Here is a 23555-nt window from a genome sequence, read left to right on the forward strand (position 1 = left end):
CTATCAATATCGAATAAAGTTATTAAAACAATGTAGATTCATCAGCCAGATGAAGTGTTTACTGACAATTGACAGTGTAAGCGGACATCATCATCACTATTCCAATCAATCTTCTCCACACAGACAAGCATAAACACACTCGACTATCACTAAATCAAATTTAACACACGTTTGTAATGACGCTCGTTCATTTTACAATACGGCTCATTCGCTCAGTCAGCAGGTGGCAGTATCCTCGTATACTGGGGAGTAAACTGCCATTAAACAAAGAGAAGAAGAAAACCCCTGTACATGCGCGGCACGGATCGGGGAGTCCTGATCCGTAACGATCTTTTTATTTTTCGTTTTTGTCTACATTATATTGAAATGCTTTATTATTGGAAACATGTTAAGAGATACTTATTATTCTTAACATCTTAACAGATACTCTGACCCGTAACTATCGTAAAACGCTTCGACCGGAAGAAGACACCTTTCGCGCATGCGGGGTACCGATCGGGTTTCCGGTACGGATCGGGTAGTGACAGTGACAAGGCTGTTTTGTCAGAACACCGGATCCTATGGCCGCTGTAGCTGAGCTCGCTTTTCTTACGAGCTTCACGGATTACAAGGTCTTTTATTTGGTCGCAGAATAACCGGAGCTGGACTCCGGTGCGCCCTGTCCAGCTCGGGCGGTGAGGGAAGCACCTGCGCTCCGAAAACATCGACGAGGAGCTGAAAAAAGAAAGCTGTCGGGTGTGGGCCTTCAATGTCCTCAGGTAGTCTCACAAGTCGTATTTTCTGCCTTCTGCTGCGACCTTCCAAGTCTGCCACCTTGGATTTTAGCCAGTTGTTGTCTTTGCGAAGCGTAGAGCATTCGAACTCTAATTGGTCCAGACGTTGGTCAAATTCAGTGTATGTCGATTCCAAAGAATTAATGCGTTGACCGTGGTCCTGCACTGCAGACTGCACACTGTCTAACTTAGAGGACAAGTCCTGAAAGGATGACTTGAAGTCCGCTAGCAATGCAGCTCTATGCTCCTCGAGCATTAAACTAATCTCGGCTGCAGTTACAGGCGCTGCAGGTGTCGAGGTTTTTCGGTCTCGGTCTTGTTTGCCCTTTGACTTTGACATTCTTTAAATCTTCGGTAGTCGACAAAGGCAAAATACATCCAAAACTGGGAATCAAAATCTCAAAGAAGTAGGTTCGTTAGGTAAATGCTGAGCCGTGTAGCGGAGCGGACCTAAAACACGTCTACCCAGTCAACCATGAAGGAAAACAGTCTGTGGTCGTCCGAGTTTGGTGATTTTTGTGTCACAGGTCTACGTGTTTAATACAGGGACTTCCACAGCGTTTTCAACAGCGCTGCGGACCGCGGGGTGGGGGTGGGCAGTGTTTTGGAAATGACAGTCTTCATTACAAAGCTTTCTTCGTTATGAATTAGCATAGATGTTTTTATTGAACATTTGAAGAACTAGCAAGAAAAACAAACTCTTGTAGAGGACATAAAGTCAGAGCTAGAAAAGACAAGGAGCAGGTGCATCTAGTACAGGTAGAGCTGCTGCAAAAACCCACAGAGCCCAGCAGCCAGCAACAAATTCTGGATCCTTTGCTCTTAGTTAGCAGTTAGCATTAGCAGCACATCCTGTGTCCGATGTGAAAGGACTTTTATGCTGCGCACTGTGACTCACAGCAATGGTCCCGGGTCAGCCCTGACTTTGTGTTAAGCTAATCCTAAAGTAATAATGGTATTTCTAACCACTGATATACCACAACTTTATCCTTTCAACAGCTACTGAAAGTTAGGGGACCTAGCTGCTATCGGATATTAATATAGAGATCCTCCAGCTTCAAACTGTATAGGGCTTTGGAGTTGACGTCACGCCGCAATGCATTGTGGGAGTGCAGCGCCATTTTCGGGGTCTACGAATCAAAACAAACACACTGTGTTGGAACGACGACTACAAGAAAGATGCTTAAAAGCAGCTCAAAAGAGAATGAACTGTATAGACACCGATTGCGTGCAGAGGCAAAGCAGCGGTACTTGCAGAAAATAGTGTGCATTGGAAATGTGGACCCGTATGAAATACGGCTGTGGTGTAGAAACCCTGAAGACCAACTGCTATTTATTATTTTTAGACTTCTACAAGGCCTTCGATACGGTGGAGCATGAATTTATATTTCAAGCTCTGGATAAGTATGGTTTTGGCTCTTACTTCTCTACAGCGATTAAAACATTATACCATAACAGTAACAGCAGTATTAAATTAACAAACGGTACTTCACCCAGATTTAACATACAAAGAGGGATAAGACAAGGCTGTCCCATTTCTCCATACCTGTTTTTGTTAATTGCCCAACTATTGTCTAACCATATGAAATCAAGCAATGTAAAAGGTATATCGCTAATTGGCAAAGATTTACTCATAACACAGTTAGCGGATGACACTACATTATTCCTAAAAGATGAACATCAAATCTCTATTGCTATTGACTCAATCTCTATATTTTCCAAAGCTTCTGGATTATACTTGAATATTCCTAAATGTGAACTTATGGCGATAAAAGACTGCTCGAAAACAGCTTTGTGTAACATTCCACTTAAACAAGAAGTTCGTTATTTAGGTGTCATAATAACCAAGAACCAGGAAAGTAGAATAACTCAAAATTTTTATCCTATTCTAGAGAAACTCAAACACAGATTTAATCAGTGGCTCTTAAGAGATTTGTCGTTAAAAGGCAGAGTATTAATAACTAAAGCAGAAGGCATCTCTCGTCTTACATACGCTGCATTGGCATTGCACCTTGATAAAAAGCTTATAAAAGAGGTTGATAAGTTAATTTTCAACTTTATCTGGAAAAATAGGACACACTACATTAAAAAAACAGTTCTTATGAACTCCTATGTCAACGGAGGACTTAATGTGTTAGATTTTAACACTTTAAATAACACATTCAAAATAAATTGGTTGAAGAATCTAATTACTAATCCTACTTCCATTTGGAATGCTATACCTGTGTTCATGTTTTCTAAGTTAGGTGGCACTGAATTTTTCCTTACTTGTAATTTTGATATTGATAAAATCCCGTTAAAGATCTCTGCTTTTCATCGTCAAGCTTTTTTAGCTTGGACCCTTATTTACAAGCATAACTTTAGTCCACACAGTTATTATATCTGGAATAATAAGGATGTTTTATTTAAAAGAAAATCTCTCTTCTTAGATAGTTGGTTTAGGAATGACATTGTTTTAGTCAACCAATTATTTGACTCAAATGGTATGCTTTTCTCCTATGAAGAATTTTGTTTACACTTCAATTTAGCTATAAATCGTCATGATTATACCAAAGTATTTGGCTCAATACCATCAGGGGTTTGTATGCTGTTTAAGAATCAACCTAATATCACTTCATTCCACAGGCTGTTGACATCTCCCATACAAACTTTTGTTGGCAAGATTTGCTTTTCTAAGCAATCTAAAAACAACAATAAATCGATTAGAGCTTTATTTCAGAGTACCATAACCACGCTACCATATGTTATTTTTTTCTGGAACCGGCTGTCAGATGGTATTATGTGGAATGAAGTTTGGAAACTCCCTAATCAGTTTTTAATTACCAACAAAATTAAAGATATTTCTTATAAATTAATACACAGAATTTATCCTTCTAAAGATTATCTTCAAAGCAAATTCAAATTAGACATTGATACAAGCTGTAGCTTTTGTAAAACTTCCAAGGAATCTACTACACATCTTTTTTGGTTTTGTAACCTTGTACAAAATTTTTGGCAGAGCTTATGTGTTTTTATTTCAGAAAATATATTTAAAGGATTTGTACTGTTTTGGAAATATGTTTTGTTTGGTCTGCACAAAAATCAAAAACAATTCAATTTTGATAACAGATATATGATTAACTTGTTACTTTTAATGGCTAAATTTCATATTCACAAGTCCAAATATTTAGGAAGACATCCCTCTTTCTATGTATTCTCCTTTGAACTTGTACAGTATCTTAACTCTATTAAGAACTCCACTAACCCAAAAGCTATAAAAACTATTGGTGTTTGTGAAAAAATCAAGATCTTTCAATCACTTTGCTCTTTGGCTTGATTAGTTACTTTCCCCCTAGCATGTTTCTATTGTTGTTTTTGAATGCTGTTCTTGTATTTGTTTATCTATGCATACAATTCTTCTGTAAGTACATCACCATTATTGTAATACTGCTTAATTCCATTTTGTATTGTACTGATGTTTAAATAAAGATTTTGGAAAAAAAAAAAAAAAAAAGACCAACTGCTATTGACGTAGCCTGACATATTTTCGTACCTTGTCTGTGGAGTCAGCGCGTACAAGTCGTCATTCAAACAAAGGGAAGTCAGCTTGAGTACTGCGTGTGAAATGCGTTTGATTTCCCTGCAAACATTCAGATTAGTGCAGCATAAATTCATTCATGAGGGGAAATTACAGTGAGAACATGTGGAGGCTGTTAGGTATGGAACGCCAGGACTGCCATAATGAATGAATTAAATACACCATTAAAAAATTGATTAAATGTGGCAATAATTAATTAAAATCAGAAATAATTAATTACATAAATATTTATGACACATGTAATTAATTAATTATTGACACATTTAATTAATTATTGACACATTTAACCCTTTAGAGCCGGTCGGAGCGGGCACGCTCTGTTTTGCGTAACTATTTTTAAATCCCGGTAGCACTGCAACCACGTAAGCTAGCGCAATAATTTTTTTTGCATATGAAACCGGAGGAGTTGTACTTACATCTTATGCCATCAGCTTGTCCTAGGTCACGGTTTCCTTCCACATAAAGCTTTGCAAAAACTGCATAAAAAGCACTTACAGCAACAAAAACATAATATTCCAGAAACACGCTTTGCCAATCCGATCAGCTGTTTGTAACACTTCTTACGTTGGAATAGACGTCAGCGCGAACTTTTGCATGTCCGCCATTACCTGCCCGAAACCGGGAGTGACGTCATTTGTATGTAGTATTTTTTTACCATCAGGGCCTCAGGGCCTATACTGGTATTTTTAAAAGTTATCTTTGACTTTATGACTTTCTGTGTCGTTTCTGGGATGCTTAGGACTCATATTGCACTGCTGGAAATAGTTTATTTTGATGCATATGCTGCTTTTTTGCAAATTTGCATTATAATATTTATTTTAGTTTTTCCTGCAGTATATGAAAATTGGTGTATTTCAAAAATAATACTACGAAGACACTCAAAATAAATTTCCTGTGGTAGGAAACTATTTTGTGCAACTTTTTTGTATTTACAGTTTTGAGGGATAAGCCTCTTAAATTTCTCTAACTAGAAATATATGTTAAAAAAGCAAAAACGATTTTCAATTTTTTTGTAGTTTATTGCACTTTTTTGCAATTTATGTAATTACTATGCACCTAATGAATACATATTATTAAAATCTGTGCTATAATTGTTGTATTGATGTATAGCAACTTGAAATGCTCCCAAAAATGGCTCCACAGCATGAAAAATATAATATAAGCCCTGCTGGACTTGGTTCTATGGTAGGTCTTAAAGGGTTAATTAATTATTGACACATTTAATTAATTATTTCTTTATTTCACATTTTAATTAATTATTGCACAGTTGACACCTTCAGGTCTTACCATGAAATAATTTTATCTGTCAACCTCACCCATCAAACTCAGGGGGCGGGGCTAACGCTGATTGAGTCAAAACCATTGCTTTGGCCTGGTGGCCATTGTTTTTAGCACACAACAACCGGCATGTGGAAACTAACAGAACTGAACTTTGAAAAACCCTGTTTGTGTGTCACCAAATACCGTTTTAATATCTTTTTAGCCGAGAATGTAGTGGTTTAATCTTCATGTGTCTGGTCGGTTTGTCAACAATTTCGGAGATGTTTGCCCAGTCTCACGGCAAAGCGTGGATAGACCCGTTCGCCTCGCAAGCAATCGAGCTGTTATTACCACCGACAAAGCTCAGGCCCCGGTACACAGCTGTAATAACCCCCGCTGACACTGACTTCTTTTACTGAGGTTATATTTATCGGTGTTTTATTTCCTGATGTTCTTATGTGTCCTACGTGTTTCAGTCGCCAATTCTGAATTAGGGCTGGGCCATATTATACCGTTCACGATAATACCGGTATAATGTTAGGCAACGATAGGGAAAATTTTTGAATGCAGCTAGCTAACCAAGCTAGCTAGCGCCACCCTTCATCCATTTAAGGTAACTTAAATTCCAAAAATTCTGACATGTTGGCATTAAAAGCGCTATAATAAAATACATTTATGAGAAATATAAAAATAAATGTATTCCAGGCTAAAACACAGCTGCCTTTTTCTTATCAGGGCAAAGTTGTGTCGGCCCACAGGGCATGTGATTGTAAAAACTGGCCTCATTGTGAGAGGCCTGTTATTAGAATCATTTCAAAGATTATTTGATATATACTGATCAGTATTCAGCGAGTGAGTCTGCTTAACTGTTAGCAAAATAATAATGATAGGCCAGAGATACCAGAGATGCATTTTTAAAACAAATACAGCCTCGGCCCCTAAGAGGGGATCTGTGCTCTAATTTTATCACATTTAGAAGTACTGCTGATTTTTTAAGCTCCATAATTTTTTGGAGGGTGAGATAATTTTCATGTTTGCAAACAAAACTGAAATGGAGGAACAAAGATAAATAGAATAGAATACAATAGAATAGTTTTTGTTATTTTCATTGTACATATTCAGCTAAATTGTGGGTGCTCCATACCAACTGTGCTTGGAAAACATTATAAATAGTAAGACAGCTAGAATAAATGACAGAGAGGAGGAGTAAATACAAAGAGGAGGAAGGCACACATTAGAGGACAGGTTTCAGAATACTTGAAAGTAGTGCAGTGGACTTGATCCATGTATAGAATCTAAGTGTGAGTGGACCCCACTGTGATGAGGGTTATTCAGATCATGGCTCAGATTTCTACACCCACTCAGACAGGATAATCTTGTACGGCACACCTGATCATTTCTCACGGCACACGTATGTGCCACGGCACAGTGGTTTGGAAACACTGTACTAGTTTTTGCAGCTCCATTGATTGTTTTGTGTTTGTTTTTGGCCAGGACATTCTTTAAACAGGAATTGCTCTCCTGGTACTGGTGTGCCATACTGCTAAATTTGGTATCGGTGCTCAAACCTTTTGTGTTTATTTCAACCAAGTTGCCCACCCAGGGAAGCTAAATATTTGTTCTTTGTGTTCTCAAATGAACATATGAGACACTTCAGTGCAGTGTGGAGTCTAACAAAGATCTGTTTTGTGTCCCAGCTGATCAGCAGGAGGAGAAGAGTCTGACGGAGCAGCAGAGGAACAACAGCTACTTGGACTCAGCTCAGCCACTGCAGAGAAAACAATGAGCTCAACACAGAAGGTGACAGAAACTAGTGTTACGAAATACTCCATTAAAAGCTGAAGTACCGATATATGTTTTATGCTAAACTAACTGAACCTTGTGCTATATTAATGTAATGTAATAATAATGTAATAATACAATGCAGTAAACAGTAAACTTACCTGCTTATCCTGCACTAACCTGCAGAGGATTTTTACAGCAGTCTTTAAATCACACTGAGACAAAATGCACATAAAGAGTTTTGTGTTTGCTGATATTTGTTGAGCTGATAGAAACGCTGCCACATAAAAAATATTTTCTTTGTTGTCTTTGTATTGCTAGATGTTGAAATACCGCGACTGCACCTTATCAGCACCTGCAGTCGTTCAGGTTTTGTGCCAAAAAACAAACACCGGCCCAATTTAACCCCTGACTAAAGCACACAGTTTTGCCTCTTTCATCTCTCATGATTAGTACATGATCATGATTGGATTTCACATGTTACTGTTTAGGCTCTAATCAATTTGATCTTTGATACCTGCAGTGATGAAATAACTCTCCTCAAATGCCTTAAACCAGAAGTAACAAGCCTATTTTGAAAAAGTAAGGAGTAGAAAATACAGATATAATTTTTTTAATGTAGAGAGTAAAAGTAAAAAAAAAACCCCTCAGGTTACAATCAGACTCTGACATCATCCTGCACTGAACCAAGCTAGTAACTGTTACATTTGATTCATTATCATTGAATAAATTAGACAATTAGCATTAATATTTGTGTACAAGCAGGAGGGATGGGCATGATTTTAGAGTGTTTACAGTCATTAATTATCTTTAACAGCAGGTTGGATGTAATGTGTTACTACTAACAGTAGGTGGGGATAAGAGACCTTTAAGGTGTTTGGTGCCACACTCCACCTTCAGGATTAAAACTAGTGTTAATGGAGGGAGTTTGAAGCTTCAGTTTGTTTAATGACTGCATTTCACTCACTGCCTCTGTTTGTATCTCTGTCACTGCAGGACCAACGTGGACCGAGAGGTCAGCGCTCTCAGGAGGCCGACAAACCTCACAGAAGAAAGAGAGAGAAAAAATACACCTGTGACGAGTGTGGGAATGATTTTACTTTGAAGTCTGAACTAAAACAACATCAGCTCATCCACACTGGAGAGAGACTGTTCAGCTGTGACTTGTGTGGAAAGTCGTTTTCCTGGAAGAAAGCCCTAAAAACACACCAAGTCATCCACAGTGGAGTTAAAACTTACAGCTGTGATCAGTGCGGCAAAGCTTTTACTCAAAAGATCAGCTTACAGAGACATCTAGTTACCCACTCTGGAGTTAAGGCATACAGCTGTGACTTCTGTGGAAAAACCTTCAGCCAGCTACGGAGCCGAAATATACACCTACGCATTCACACCGGAGAAGATGTGTACTGGTGTGATCAGTGTGGCAAATACTTTACAACAGACACACACTTACAAAGCCACATGTTTACCCACACTGAGGAGAGACCTTATCAATGTGACCTGTGTGAGAAGACTTTTAAAACTCCACAGTACCTGAGAAAACACCAACAGATCCACACCAGAAAGAGACTCTACAAGTGCAGTTACTGTGAGGTATGTATTTTTATTTTATTCTTGTAAGTTCAGTCTGACTGTTTGGAACAAGTCTGCTCATTAAATTGTGTTAGCATGTTAGCACTGCTACTGCACCGAAGAGTAGCTCTGAGCCATTATTCAAGTTTTAATTTCAGTTATGATTTTTGCTTACACGATCATAAGAAAAACAAAAAGTCCTGAAAACTGATATGATGCTGTTATTGAATCTTCAGGCAGTTTCATGGTATATCATAGTGTTGTTATTATTTGTGTATAAATGGCCTTTGGTTTACAGCAGCTCATTCCTCTGTCAGGTGTAAATGGAATAATATAAAACTTAAATTAAGTACAAAACCAAACCATTCAGTAATCTTCTGATATCGTTAACAAAGTTGTATCGTTACGTAATGTTTCGTAGTATTGTAGCTGTAGTATCATTGCTTTCATATAACTTTAGTACTTTTAGTGTTAAAATAGCCATTTAATGTTATAATTTCAGTGTCATTGGGGGTAATAGTGTTTTTTTGTGTCCCAGTCAGCTGAGTGTTATAACTGCACAATTACAGTGTTTTTAATGCAGTATTAAATCAGTATTATTGCAGTGTTACAGTAGTTTAGCACTATGTGGGTACCCTAAAAACATTAGTGTGGTAGTACTTAAGTGTAAGTCAGATGTTACTGTAATATTAAATAAGTATTGCTGTAGTATTATGGTGGTAGTATTGTAGTTATTGTAGCCCAGTAAACTGAGTGTGTTAATTGAAACAATTAAAATATAATTGGACGTCTGCAGAGATGCTCTTTATTTCAGGCGACGTTCAGGATAAAAGTGTTGAAGGACTGACTTACACTGTCTTTGTGTCTTTGTTTAGAAGCAGAGCGACACAGATGGATCCACTTTTCAACCCTGTCATCGCTGTGGTGGTGGGAAAGACTTTCGTTGTGACATCTGTGGAAAAACTTTCAGTCAGCAAGCCGGCCTAAAAATACATCAACATAAACACACTGGAGACAAACTGAAATACTGCAAAGAATGTGGGAGAAGCTTCCCCACATCAGGTGACTTAAAACGACACAAACTCTTTCACAGTGGTGTCAAAAAGCACCTCTGTGATCAGTGTGGGTCATCCTTCACCACTGCAGGTCACCTTAAAACACACAAACGAGTCCACACAGGAGAGAAACCATACAAGTGCAGACACTGTGACAAAAGCTTCTCACGTTCAGATAATTGTAACGAGCATGAACGTACACACATGGAAGGAAACTACAGCTGTGACCAGTGTGACAAGAGCTTCAAAAATCTCAGTTCATACTCTGCACACAAACGATCCCACGTTACTAATAAACTGTTTCACTGTTACCAATGTGCCAAAACATTCACTTCATTATCTGCTCTGTGCAAACATCAGCGGGATCACGCAGGGCTGAAATCGTTCCCATCACAGGATGACGGTGAATCTGAAGAGAGAGAAACATCCTCTTCTGGTTTCAGGGTCCAACTTAACCCTTTAGAGCCGGTCGGAGCGGACACGCTCTGTTTTGCTCCACAGAGTTCAGATAGACTCTGCTGTAAAGATCTAATGAGACAGCTATGAATGAAAATGTTCCCGTAGTTCCATTTGAATCTTTGTAAACTGTTCTTCTGTGGTGTTTGTGTTCAGTGTTTTCCTTCTTTTTTTCTCAACAGTTCAATGAAAAATCAGTTCCCTGTTCTCAAGTTTTTATTGAATTAATTTTGTTAAATAAAGTTAAATAAAGTTGTTAAATAATGTTAAAAAATGTTAAATAAAGAAAAAGTTTAATGACAAAGATTTTGAGCCATGATGTCATTTCCTGTATTTCAGAGTAAAGACTGAAGTGACAAATGGAAACATGTTTACAGTCAGAGTCTGATGATCTGTTTTCAGTGGCACAGATGGAGGTTTATCAGAGGAGGAGACTTGGCTGTTCTCTACTCACACTGAACAGGGTTCCTGCAGCTTATTAAAAATCTGTCCTGAAAGTTATGAAAAATAAGATCTTTAAAAAATTTTATCAAACTTGCTGTAGGTATGAAAACTTCTGATTTTCTGTTTAACCCTTGGATGCACAACCTACCAATACCTACACTCTTCCATGAGTGGGGTCAAAAATGACCCCAAATAGAAATAATGCATTTTGCTACAAACTTGGTTGTTATTCTTCAAAATCTTCAAAACAAAGAGTTGTAACATTCTCATATTTGAGGTATTCCTCATAAAACATGTTTGTGACATGAGGCACTTCGCATTTTTATTTATTTTTTCATTAATTTTAAGAAATCGCAGTTTTTGTATCACTTGTATCACTTTTGTATGCTTGCTCTGCATATACTGCAGAAGCTGGGTCTTCCCTCTGAAAGGCACAAGTTGTTCATCCACTGTAACACAATCACTAGGGATGAATTTCTGCCTGCACTTGACCAGGAACAGGCCCCATATGTAGCGGAAAGCTGCCATGTGGTTTGTTTTCAGTCGGTAGGCTCTGGTCCTCTTGTCATCAAAGTGCAAGAAACGGTCAATATCTTTAAATCTTTGAATTGACATAGTGGCCTTATACAATGGGTTATGCAGAGGACTCCCAAAAAACACACCAACTTGTACATCCCAGTTCTTCTCACTTCCTGCAAAAATGGTCAATCAAATGAAGGCCAGGAGCTTTTGTTTGATTACATTTTTCCACTCTTTTCCCCTGTCTGTGGCTACTCTTTGTGCCTCCATGTTTGTGCATGTCAGCACCTCTTCTATTATATTATCAGACATGAACATCTTCCATGCATTTACTGGGGAGAAAGTACTAGACCCAGGTGCAAGCCCTGGCCAACTAATTCAGAATATTGTGGCTAGAGCAGTAAGAGGGGCTCATTGTGTTAGACTCAATATCCATTTCCTCTTCAGAGGACTCCTCTGTATCTGACTAGTCTTGTTCGGGGGGAGGGGGACGACAATAGTCTGGGTCCTCTATATCTGAGATGTCAAATTCTGAGTCAATGCCTCTGATGGGCTCTTCATCCCATCTGTCCTGGATCATTTGTAGGGCACACCTGAAGACCACTTATGTGCAGCCCTGACTTTAAATCGTGTATGTTACTGTGTAAAAATTAATTCTTGATCCATCAGAAGTGTAAGTGGGACAGTCAGAGGTGCTAAGAATGAAAGTTTCATAGAAAATTCCATAGGAACTGCTTGGGGTAATTTTTGACCCCACTTGTGGAAGAGTGGGGTAGTGATACAAAAACTGCATTTTTTAAAAAATTAATGAAAAAATAAATAAAAATGCAAATGGCCTCATGTTACAAACATATTTTATGAGGAATACCTGGAATATGAATATATTACAACTTTGCATTTTAAAGATTTTGAAGAAAAACAAGTCGTGGGGTCATTTTTGATGCCACGTGTGCATCTAAGGGTTAAGCTGTCAAAAAGATTCATTTTGGAGAATAATCTTTTAAAGTTGTGGTTTCACTTGCTCAATTTATCAGCGTTTCCTGATACAAGGCAGGATGGATCCATGCTTTTGTTGTTTAAGACAAATTCTGGCACTAAAATCTGAGTGTTGCAGAAATTGAGACCCATCAGACCAGGCAGCATTTTTCAATCTTCTATCGTCCACTTTAGTTCAAAAATCATTTCATTTTCTATAAGAACGTCATTAAAAACCTGTGAGAGTGCTGTTTCAGTGGAATGTAAATGTTTAACACCAGACTAAAAAACCTCCATAATACCATTAGTATCAAAATTGTATTGAATTGGGTAAATACTATGTTCTGGGAGTTTTGAGATCGGTCTATAATTTGAGAAAACTGAGGGTTCAAGGCCAGTTTTTTTTAAATAAAGGATGTACAATTGCATGTTTAAAACCATCGCGAACCACACTAGAAGTCATACTGCTATTTATAACGGCAAGGACTGAAGTTCCAATCGAGGGAAAAACCTCTTTAAAGAGCCATGCAGGGATAACATCCGCAGGAGAATCAGAGGGTTTCATTTGTCTAACCAGCTCATTAAGAACTGTGAATGAAACAGGCTCAAACGAATGTAAAACAGCTGAGCAGAGAATAAACACTGATGGGTCATTTGTAGGAAGTACTATTGCTGACCTGACAGACTCGACCTTGTTTACAAAGAAATAAAAGAACTGATTACATGTGTCAGCAGAGGCTTCAGGGTTGTTTAGAGTAGAGCTGATAGTGTTAAAGAGAACACGGCGATTATGACAATTTAACACAATGATCTGAGAAAAATATCTGTTTCTCTCATTTTCATTTGTCTTTCTTCCACTTTCACTCTGCTCTCCTACACTGACGCCTGACTGCTCGGGTGGATTCATTTAACCAGGGCTGAGGAACACATTTTGAGAGCCTGGTTTTTAATGGGTTCACAGTGTTTAGGGTCTGAGTACAGGTTTCCTGGAACTGCAAAAGCAGCTCATCTGGGGTGGGCCCAATAAGTAATCTCGGGATCGGTAAAGATTTTCTTTATAAAAGTGGAGGAGAAGACAGCAGCGGCGGGGTGGAGCGCGAGCTTTAAACTCATGCACAAGAGAAATGTCAAATAAAACAGGTTTGTGATGAGAGAACACTGAATCCCACATTTCCAAATATAAAACAGATAAACCATATGATAACACCAGGTCAAGAGTCTGCTCCTGCTGGTGTGTAGGGCCTTCTACAAACTGTACAAGGTCAAAACACTGAATAAGATTTAAAAACTCCTGAGCAAGCAGTCCATCAGGGCAACAGACATGAATATTAAAATCACCAACTATTATAATCCGATCCTGTTTCGATACAATTTCAGCCCAAAACATGAAAAGTCATTTAAAAATCTTTGTTAAAGTTAGGCGCTGATAGATTACTGCACACACAACCGGTTGAGAGCGTCAAAGGTCAGATATGAGAAGTTCAACACTGGAGGGGAAACCAGTACATGGAGTTGTTTGTAGTGAAAGTTCTTTTCTTAAAAACAGTCAATATTCCTCCTCCTCTACCTGATCTCCTTGGAGCATTAAGAAATGAGCAGTCGGAGGGTAACAGTTCAGAAATAAAGCTAGGCTCACCCACTCTCATCTGTGTCTCAGTCACAAACAGGAGATCCAATCCACTGGAAGAAAAAAAATTGTTTATAATGAACGTTTTATTTGCTAAAACCTCACATTTATCAGAGCCACCCTTGTTGGAGCTGGAGCCTGAGTAGAAGTTGTCTGTGTAGCCCACGTTAATGTGTGGAAATTCAAAAGGTTTATTCAACGACTCCCAAGACGCAAAAATCAGTGGCGAGCAGGGTTATGGACACCTCAGCCCAAAACAGGAACCAGCCAGGAGAAAACAGGATCCAGGAGACGCCTTTGGATGTGACAGAACTAGGGATGGGTATCGAAAACTGCTTCTTGTTGAGAACCAGTTCCTACTGTTTCAATTCCTTGGAATTGTTTGCCATTTTTGCAAACGATTTCCTTAATGATTCCAGTCGCCCCGAATGACGTCACCACGTTGCGGAGCGTCATTTACCTGGCAGGAAACATGGCGGCTCAAACGCTAAAAAGTTTGATTATACTTTACGAGAACGGATGACAACAGGGCAACTTGCAATACTTGCCAAGTAGATATTTCATTTAAGGGAGGAAACACTACAAATATGCAAAAGCATTTGCTCACAAAACACGCGATAACCTTAAATGAATCTCGTGAATCTCAACCCAGCAGCAGCAGTAACGTTTGCACGTCCTCTCCCGTTAATGCGGCAGGTAAATAATCAACTAACAGTGCATATTATGTTAGCGCGATCTGCCTTATTACAAAACCTGCCATTACTGTGCATTTAGGTGACCATGATGAGAGAGACAGAGTCTGGCTGGATCAGATGCTGGCAGTTCTCACTGCAGTCTACCGGTAGCGTCTCCTTTCAGGCCAGGATAGACGAATGTCACCGAGCAGTGACTCAGTTTGTGGTCAAAGCCTTGCACCCATTTGCCACAGCAGATACCCCGATTTTTGGTAAGTGAATGTGTTTAATTGTAGGCAGGGACATTACTGGATATTCTTGTGTAATTGCTACAGAATAATTTATGTTATACTTTGTTATTGCTACAGAAGAATATTTATTTCATTATTTTACATTTACAATTTTTTTCCCGGGGACCCTGTGACACCCCATTGAAGTCTCACTGTTGGGTTTGTAGGGCCATGTTACTCCTAAATTTGTAAAAGATGTAAATGTAGATGTAAACCAAAGTTCTAAGCTAATCAACCTTAGTGTTCTCCTTTAAAAAAAAAAAAGAGTTTATAGTCATTATGACGTCAGAAGAATTCAGAAACATTCCCCTATCTCCTTCTATGTCCTTCTATGGCTATGAACAACAACATGTTCCAGATGTTTCCACTCATGCTTTCTGGGAACTTAACCAATAGTGTGTTCATGAGTGTGTATTTTGTGAGTGTATGTCCAACAGGGAGCATGTCCTGAGACGACCTCCCTTTCCTTAATAAGTGTGTATGTGAACGTGTATGTGCATGTTTGTGTAAGCCTGCAAGTGACTGCAGGAGGCCCAACTGGACCCTCTAGCTCGAGAGGTGCTTTCGCCACATGATAGAGTATTACATCTAGAATGGGTTTTATCCTACGTGCTCTGAAATAAACAATAAATGATACATGATAAACTGAAGATAAGTAATACAGACTAATGAAGTAATGATGAAATAATGACAGTGCCTGTAAATGATAACCAAGTAACAATAAAATAACAGGTTTTCCTCGACAAATCGAATCGTTAAACAGAATCAAAAATGGAATCGGAATCGTGACAATCTTATCAATACTCATCCCATAGACAGAACGGACCATAACCAGCTGGCCGGCCATTGAAGAAAAGGTAAGGCAGCTTTAAGCTTCATGTTTGTGTTTATGCCTGTGTCTAGAAGCTCTGGTCATGGAGAAACTAAGAGGGGACAGGAAGTTAAATGACTACAAAGATCAAATCATAAAAGCCACCAGTACCCACACTGGAGTTCCCTGACACAAGAGCTCAATGACCATTAATGTGTACGTCCTCATCACTGAAAGAGTGGCCACTGACCTGTACGTTTTTCTGTAAACGTTTGTTGTACTGAAAATGCTACGTTTAGATGAACAGAATTGACTTTTTGGGATGTCCTTACCTGGATGATTGAGCACACATGAAGGTATTTCCAGAAGCCACAGATTCTATTGAATTCTAATATTTCTCAAATCAACAGGTTTTAAGATAAAGGGCCTAATATCAGTGATGGGAATGACGGAGTTACAAGTAACGGCGTTACTTTTTTCAGTAACGAGTAATCTAACTAATTACTATTCCTATCGTTACAACGCCGTTACAGCTACTAACAAGAAAATGCGGTCCGTTACTATTTTTCATCAAACAGACGGTTGAAGCTGTGTTCAGCTTACCGCATCTTATATCAGTTGCACGGAAGTAGCCTAATCTGGACGCTACAGCTTTAAGCAGCTGCGCGCCCCCGCGGACGGCAATCACGATCACTGTCTAGCACAACACCTGGAGCTAAGGGGGCAAAACAATCACATGAGTGCTGCTGTTTGACTGAGGAAGAATAAAGTAGTCGTGGTAAGTCAATCACATGACCACTTAAAGACAAAGCAACAAGGTGATATATACCAGTTTTAAATTGTGTTGATAGGCCACGTAAAACCAGAGTCATGATAAACAATATATACGCGGCGTTTTTTTTTCTCAATAGTTTCGTCATGTTAGCGCTAGCAAGCACACTCTGCTTATGAGCAAAAAACCCCCAAAAAACCAGGGGAAGTTTTATGAGTGATGGCGAGAGAGAGACAGAGAGAGACAGCAGAAAAAGAGAGAGCGCGAGTTTTGAGATGTGAGAGATTTGTGACGTTTAGCGTGTTTGGAGTGTGTAGTTAATGTGTTGTCTTGTGTAGTTAGTGGTCGTGTCCAAATTCATGGGCTGCATCCTCCTGAGGCTGCATTTGTAGACCGATTACGTCACAGCGACGCGCCAAAGGCTGTCCAAATTCGTAGACTCCTCTGAATGCAGCCGACAAATGCGTCCTTCTTTTCCCCGAATTTGAAGGATGGGTCGGGTGTGTCCTTCGTGGCCCACCATATCCCAGCCAAACTCCAGTTTTCAACAATGGCGGCCGCTACTAAGTTTTAAAATTACTCTCACTAATCTTTCTGGGTCACAAAATAAACTTTTAACATATTTTCAGGCGAGAAAGTAGCTGTGTAAACATCAAATATCTGCTCCGTTTATCAAGATATCGCATATTTGCAAAAGTGCTTCGACGTTTTCGGAGACGTCTGCTACCCACCAGCTCGATAGCTAGCCGGGAGCTCGAGAGTCACTGAAGCCGCCGAGAACGGCACATCAGTTTCAGATCGGAGTTTCGCTACTCAGGTTAAACGTAATAGAGATTGACAGACCACGTGACTTTCGCGCATTGCATGCCGGGAACTCGTGGCAAAACAATCCAAGTACCGCATCAAATGCAAGCATTTGCAGCACCGCAAAACGTTCATTCTTCGGTTCCAATAAATTCTTGCTTTTTCTTTGCCCCCCAAAAAGGTATGTACAAAACGAAGGAGAACAATGCCGGTTCGTACAAAGACAGACTTGATGAAAAGTCAAAGAAAAGAGGAAAAAAAATCAAAGGAGTGAAAGGGTTAGACCCTTACAGAGGGACAAAATACGTTAGCGTGCTGCCCAACTTTCACCACGCTCATATTTATAATCATACGGTTCTTGGAGTGAGTGCATACACTCATGAAGTTTAGTAACTTCCGGTCACTGCAACAAACCCAGGTACAGTTTACCGACGGATGGGTACAGGACCTTGAAATGCACCGTGTAGAAAGTAAAGACCATCGTACGTATCATAAGTTTACCAGTCTCACAAATCGTCGTCATAAATACACATTCGTTAACCGTTTATTAATAGGACCTTTGAGCTCAATGGTAATTAATTAGTAGTGGAAATAATTTCTGTTCGCATCACAGAAATGTAGCAGTGACAATAATACTGTATGTTGTAATCGCACTGGGCAATTAGTGATACAAAACAACTGTTTTATCCTGTGAATAAAAGTATATGTTTTTGTCAATGTACCATAATAACAGAGGCGAAACGCAATATTGTGTCAGGACAATTCACTATTTATGCACAATAAACAAAGGAGCATAGCGCGACAATTTCTGTTCAGCGCCAGACTTGCTTGTAACCTATATCACCAATTATGTTATGAAAATGACGTATTAACTACAACAGCAGACTGACCTTTGTGGAAATGTTTGGAGCAGACTAACCTGTGAGCTGGAGGGTTCTGGGACGTTATATTTGATCTTTGAATGGCTGCAATCCTGCAATGGCTAGACCGTCCAATTTCCCCAGCCGTTTACTTCCGGCCTACCCGACCTTCTGAGAATCCGGCCCACATAGACAGCGAAGGCCGTGTCCTCAGGAGGATGCAGCCCATGAATTTGGACACGACCTGCGTGTAGTGTTGTGGATAGTTTTGTGTTGTGTGTCAGAACAATGCGGCGACTGCTGTCTCCAGGTGGAAAAAGGAGTGATACACCCGCTGCCGTCAGACCTGCAGGTATCAGGCTGTGATGTTCTCCTTTATGTGGACAGAAATTATATTTTGGAGTGGCACAAATAATTTGTGTGGCATCTTATTGAAGGCAGAACAGCTGATTGTTCTGTAAATAGTTTGAAATGGTTATTTAAAAAAAAAAGGGTAAAAGGTAAATGGATGCAAATAACTTTGTTGTTTGCAAAACTTGTTCAAAGGATTTTAAACTTGACAATTAATATTTGCATTTAAAGTTATGAAATATGATTCATTAAAGATGTTTGTGGTTGTTACAGTAAAAAATATAACTTTTCTACTCTGTTTTTTGTCTGATTTTGGATCAATTGTGTTAATACAGTATGTCAAAATGAAAACATGACTGTAAATTCAGGCACGTGAGGTTGTGCTGAAAAGAATGATACCAAACAAGGCAAAGTAAATAGTTTTTAAACGGCAAATTATACCCTGGACCCCAGAGGGTTAAACTTTCTTTCTTTTTTTTTTTTTTTAAAGTAACGCAATGGTTACTTTTCAAGTAATTAATTACTTTTAGAATATTGTAACTCAGTTACTAACTCAATTACTTTTTTGAAGAACTAACTAGTAACTATAATTGAATTACTTTTTCAAAGTAACTTGCCCAACACTGCCTAATATTCACCCCATACCTACCATTTACTAAAAGTACAGAAAACAGAACAGATCAGAATCCTGATATCCTGATATCCTGTCAGCTCAGTCATTGATACTAGCTACTATTTACAATATCTGTGATATTGAACATTAACTGTTGTAAGGCTCTCCACCTTGGCTGATGTGTGAAGGAGAAAGCACACACCCACCTGTGACAAGAAACCAAACATGAGATTTCATTACACTTTAACACCAAATATGTTTGAGACTCAATAAAAATGACGCATGGAGAAAGTATTTTGTTTTAGCAAAGTCCTCGTTTATTGGAAGAAAAATCATTACAGATTCATGTTGACTTTACAACAGTTACACCATATAAAAAGTGGACTTTATCAATCACTCACACAAGCCTTAATCTACCCCACCAACTATGACCAAGCTAATTTTTCCTGGTTTTGTAAAAGTGTAAATGACGAAGAAGTTCACTGAGTTTTATCAAACCTGCCTCTGTGTTAACTTTTAAATAACTTTACATTAAAATGAAAACATAAAAAAAATAACATTAGCGTCCAGTATATCAGAAATACCAATCTTAAGGCTTCAGAATGATAGTTGAGAAATGAAAGAGAGATGTAACAGTAGCTACAGCCATCTTTAGCTGTTAGCAAGGCTCTCCGCTTTCTCTGTAAAAACTGTGAAGTCCAGGGTTGTTCACATTCTATGCAGTGCTGAAGACACTGGTGTTGCAATCATAATGTCAGTTGCCTGGTGGGATCGACCAGCCAAACATCTGGGGTGAGGTGGGGAAGGTCCATTGACGTCCAGCTGCAAAATTGCCCACAGAATGATGATAGGGGGCGTGATAATTTGGACCATTTGTGATCATCTCTAGGTGCTGGGTATACGACTCCCTGCGTGGGGGCTGTCCCTCTCCCTGAAACTGAACCACAGATGAAAACAGCCTCAGAGGTAGTTTTGTTGCTCATCTCCATTTTTAGAGCACTCTCTGCCCATGTAGCGAGTTCTTCCAAGGAAAGACTCCCTTCAGGGCTGCTGCCTGAACTCCACGAGTCTGTGAGGGTAAAGAGACAGAGGCAAAGTAAGAATCAGAATACTTTATTGATCCCTGGGGGTAATTATTTTAAGAACAAGAACAATTAAGAACAAGTCTATATGGTCCACATGAGTCAGTTGCTGATATGTTTTGGCACGACTGACTTTGTAACAGAAATAATAAACAAAGGTTAAATTGATGAGTCTTAAATCCCAAAAGGTCTCAGACTGACGAAGTCACAAAACATTTCTCCCATTGAAAACATTACATCCAGGTGAACTGAATCAACCTTCAGGGATTTACTTACCTGATGACTGAGCATCAACACAATGAATCTTAAACACAAAAGTTTCCCACAAAGTAGAGAAAAAAAAGAAGTCGGATATTTGTAGATTCTTTAAAACCAAAAAGGATTTAAAGTGGACTCTGTTCAACTGTGGAGGGAGAAATGGTGACTTCTGCCATCAGGACTTACAACACAGAGTAAAAGAGTATTTTTGCACGTTGTCTTAGAAGTTAGCCAACTCTGTTCATATTAGCTCACCAGGCAACAATGCTGAGTACATACCTGGAGAAAAGTGCATCCCATAATCTTCCATCTTTGAAATCCCAGTGATTAAAACAGGAAAACTGGAGAAAGTATCTCTGATGAAAGAGCTCCAAACCAGGCAGGAAGGTGACTTAAGACTGACAGACTTAGGACTTAAGAGTAATTCTGGGCTTTTAAGGAGGTTTGTGGGTGTGGGCAGGAATGTGGGGGGTTGAGCTTCTTCTTTTGTGAGTCTCTTTACAAGCAGTCAGGTTGTTTCTACCAACTGGCATCATTTACATTTCTTTAAAATGCTGTTTCTCAGGTCTGAAAAAAGAAAGTACAGTTAGAAAGCAGCCGTACAAATGAGCTTTACCAAATCCTTCCAGCTCACACTTTATAAAATATGAAACACTTAATGCCTGAAATTTTATATTTTAATCACTGATACTTCAAGAAATGACAGTGTGATCTCCAACCTGGGTACAGAATTTCTACTCAAGCGGGCTTGAAGTGTGGGGTGAGGGGCTGGTGACTCCTTGTAAATAAGTCTACAGTAAATTGGAACAAGATGGACTTGATGTATTTCTCAGAGTAACAAAGGTTTTCCTCAGCTGCAAAGTATCTTTTATTACTTTTATTAACATTTTAATATAGGAATTGTTTCCCTCACTGGTGTGCTCATGTTTGAGCAGCACTTAGCAGCTAATTACTGAATTGAACTCACTCCATGTTTGCATTAATTAACGCAGTATTAGATCACCCAAAGAACTTTCCACTCACAGAGCATTTTTGCAAATGCATCCTCACACTAATTTGACCTGCAGGTGTTCAGTTGCGCCTCTGTGTAAACCCCCACAGCAGCTTTTAGAGGCCAAACCAAGGTTTTCACACTCAGGTAAACTATTAAAAAATATGACACTGAATATCACAATGATATTAGTTTCACCTTCTTTGAAATGCACCTCTACATTGTAAAAGTCTCTGAAATTAAAACACCCACATAAATGGCCTGTATTTGTATAGCACTTTACTTAGTTCTTAAGGACCCCAAAGCGCTTTATACATCCAGTCATCCACACGTTCACACACACATTCACACACTGGTGATGGCAAGCTACATTGTAGCCACAGCTGCCCTGGGGCGCACTGACAGAGGCGAGGCTGCCGGACACTGGCGCCACTGACCACCATCAGTAGGCAACGGGTGAAGTGTCTTGCCAAGGACACAACGACCAAGTCTTTCGGAGCCATAAGTCAACGTCAACAATAGCAAGGCTAACGATCTACACCAACGCCCATCATAAACCCACAGACACATGCATCTGGCCCCCTTTGGCTCATTCAGAGTTAGAGACGTACCCAGTTCAGCCAGTGACCACCAAACATACGCTAATGTGTCTTTTTAGAGTTCCTGTATCACACCCTGCTACCTCTGATTAATTATCAAGTCAATGCAGACAGATGGCACCAGGGCCATGAGAGATAAATGGGTAAGGTTTTTATTTTTTAAATGTGTTTGTGTTAACATGTCTTAATTTGAAGTAATTTCAAAGACACAGAAGTGATATTGTTTGCAGATGATACAAAGTTATTGTGGAAGTAACTTGGAACAACTTCTGAATGAACTGAAAAAAGGGTTTAAAAAAAATTGAAGACTTGTTTTTTCTATAATCAATTAACACTCAATCTGAGCAAAACAAAACTCCTGATGACAAATAACAGAATTAAAATAAAATATCTGAAATAAAACTTAGTGGGGTGATAATACATCACAAACTATTGTGGATACTCCACATTATGGATATATCAGTCACCTATAATACACACACCCATGTTTTGAGCAAAAAAGAGTAATAAGGATCCTAAATAAAACCACTTCAAAGGAACCACAAAACCAAAGAATTTTAAATTGACACTTGAGTATTCAACACTGGAATAAGTGCAGGCTTAGAAATTCCCATGGAACATGCAGAGGTTGTTTAGATATCTCTGCTATCACTGATGCAACTTCTATTTAGGAAGAGACGTAGTAAAACCAAATGGCAGCAGGATATAACAATGTTGAAGGGAAAAGTTTCCAAACTGATGAAAAGAACAAACAAAACACAAATAAGACTTAAAACACGATGTCAGGACCAACCTAATAAACAACAGCAGGAGGAAGACAAAGGGTGCTGTTTTATTTGCACATTGTGATACATCTGGAGTTTGCTCTTCATCTTTTGGAACTAAAACCTCTCCTCCTCTCAAAACAGGAGAGGTGTATCAACATGCCAGCATACTGTCAGGATCCAGCAAAATGGTTCCAAGAACCAGCAGCACAGAGAAGGTTAAGAAGTGATTATAGTGCGGAGAACAGCAGCAGGGTTAGAGTGGAGAAAGGCAGCAATTTTAAACAACAAACAAACTCTTGTTACTCCCTGACTGATGGGATTACGTATCAGACCTCTGTAACATTATGATTCTGGTGCATGTTTTGAAAATAAGTTTTCTTGAACGCCACTGAGATTTTTTTCAAATTTGGCAAAAACATGTGCAGGGCCTCAAAGAACAACTGACTAGATTTTGGAAGTTAGAGTCAGTGGTTAAGATCTCTGTGACCTCAGGTAGGTCACTCTCTTCAGAATATAAATAAAAGTTTGATCACAGTTTCTATTATAAAAGAAAAGGAAAAGACAAACAGAGCAAAAAGAAGCAACAAAGAAAAAAAAAAAAAACCTTAACACACTGAGGTCAATTTCTTCCCAATTGACAATA

At 39.0% G+C, this 23555-nt stretch overlaps 1 protein-coding gene across 1 annotated transcript; it reads left to right on the forward strand.

The window, feature by feature from the left end:
* The first annotated feature begins 439 nt into the window (after window positions 1-439).
* Window positions 440-10779, forward strand: LOC146567547 (uncharacterized). The gene is made up of 4 exons (XM_085287499.1): window positions 440-758; window positions 7308-7410; window positions 8389-8985; window positions 9840-10779. Exons 2-4 carry the CDS (start codon window positions 7393-7395, stop codon window positions 10563-10565), a joined length of 1341 nt encoding a protein of 446 aa, XP_085143625.1. The 5' UTR covers window positions 440-758; window positions 7308-7392; the 3' UTR covers window positions 10566-10779.
* The last annotated feature ends 12776 nt before the right edge of the window (window positions 10780-23555 follow it).

Source organism: Mchenga conophoros, linkage group LG9 (assembly GCF_057382185.1).
Source record: "Mchenga conophoros isolate Kocher_MC1m ecotype Shallow Benthic linkage group LG9, M_conophoros_male_GT1.1, whole genome shotgun sequence".
Lineage (NCBI taxonomy): Eukaryota > Metazoa > Chordata > Actinopteri > Cichliformes > Cichlidae > Mchenga > Mchenga conophoros.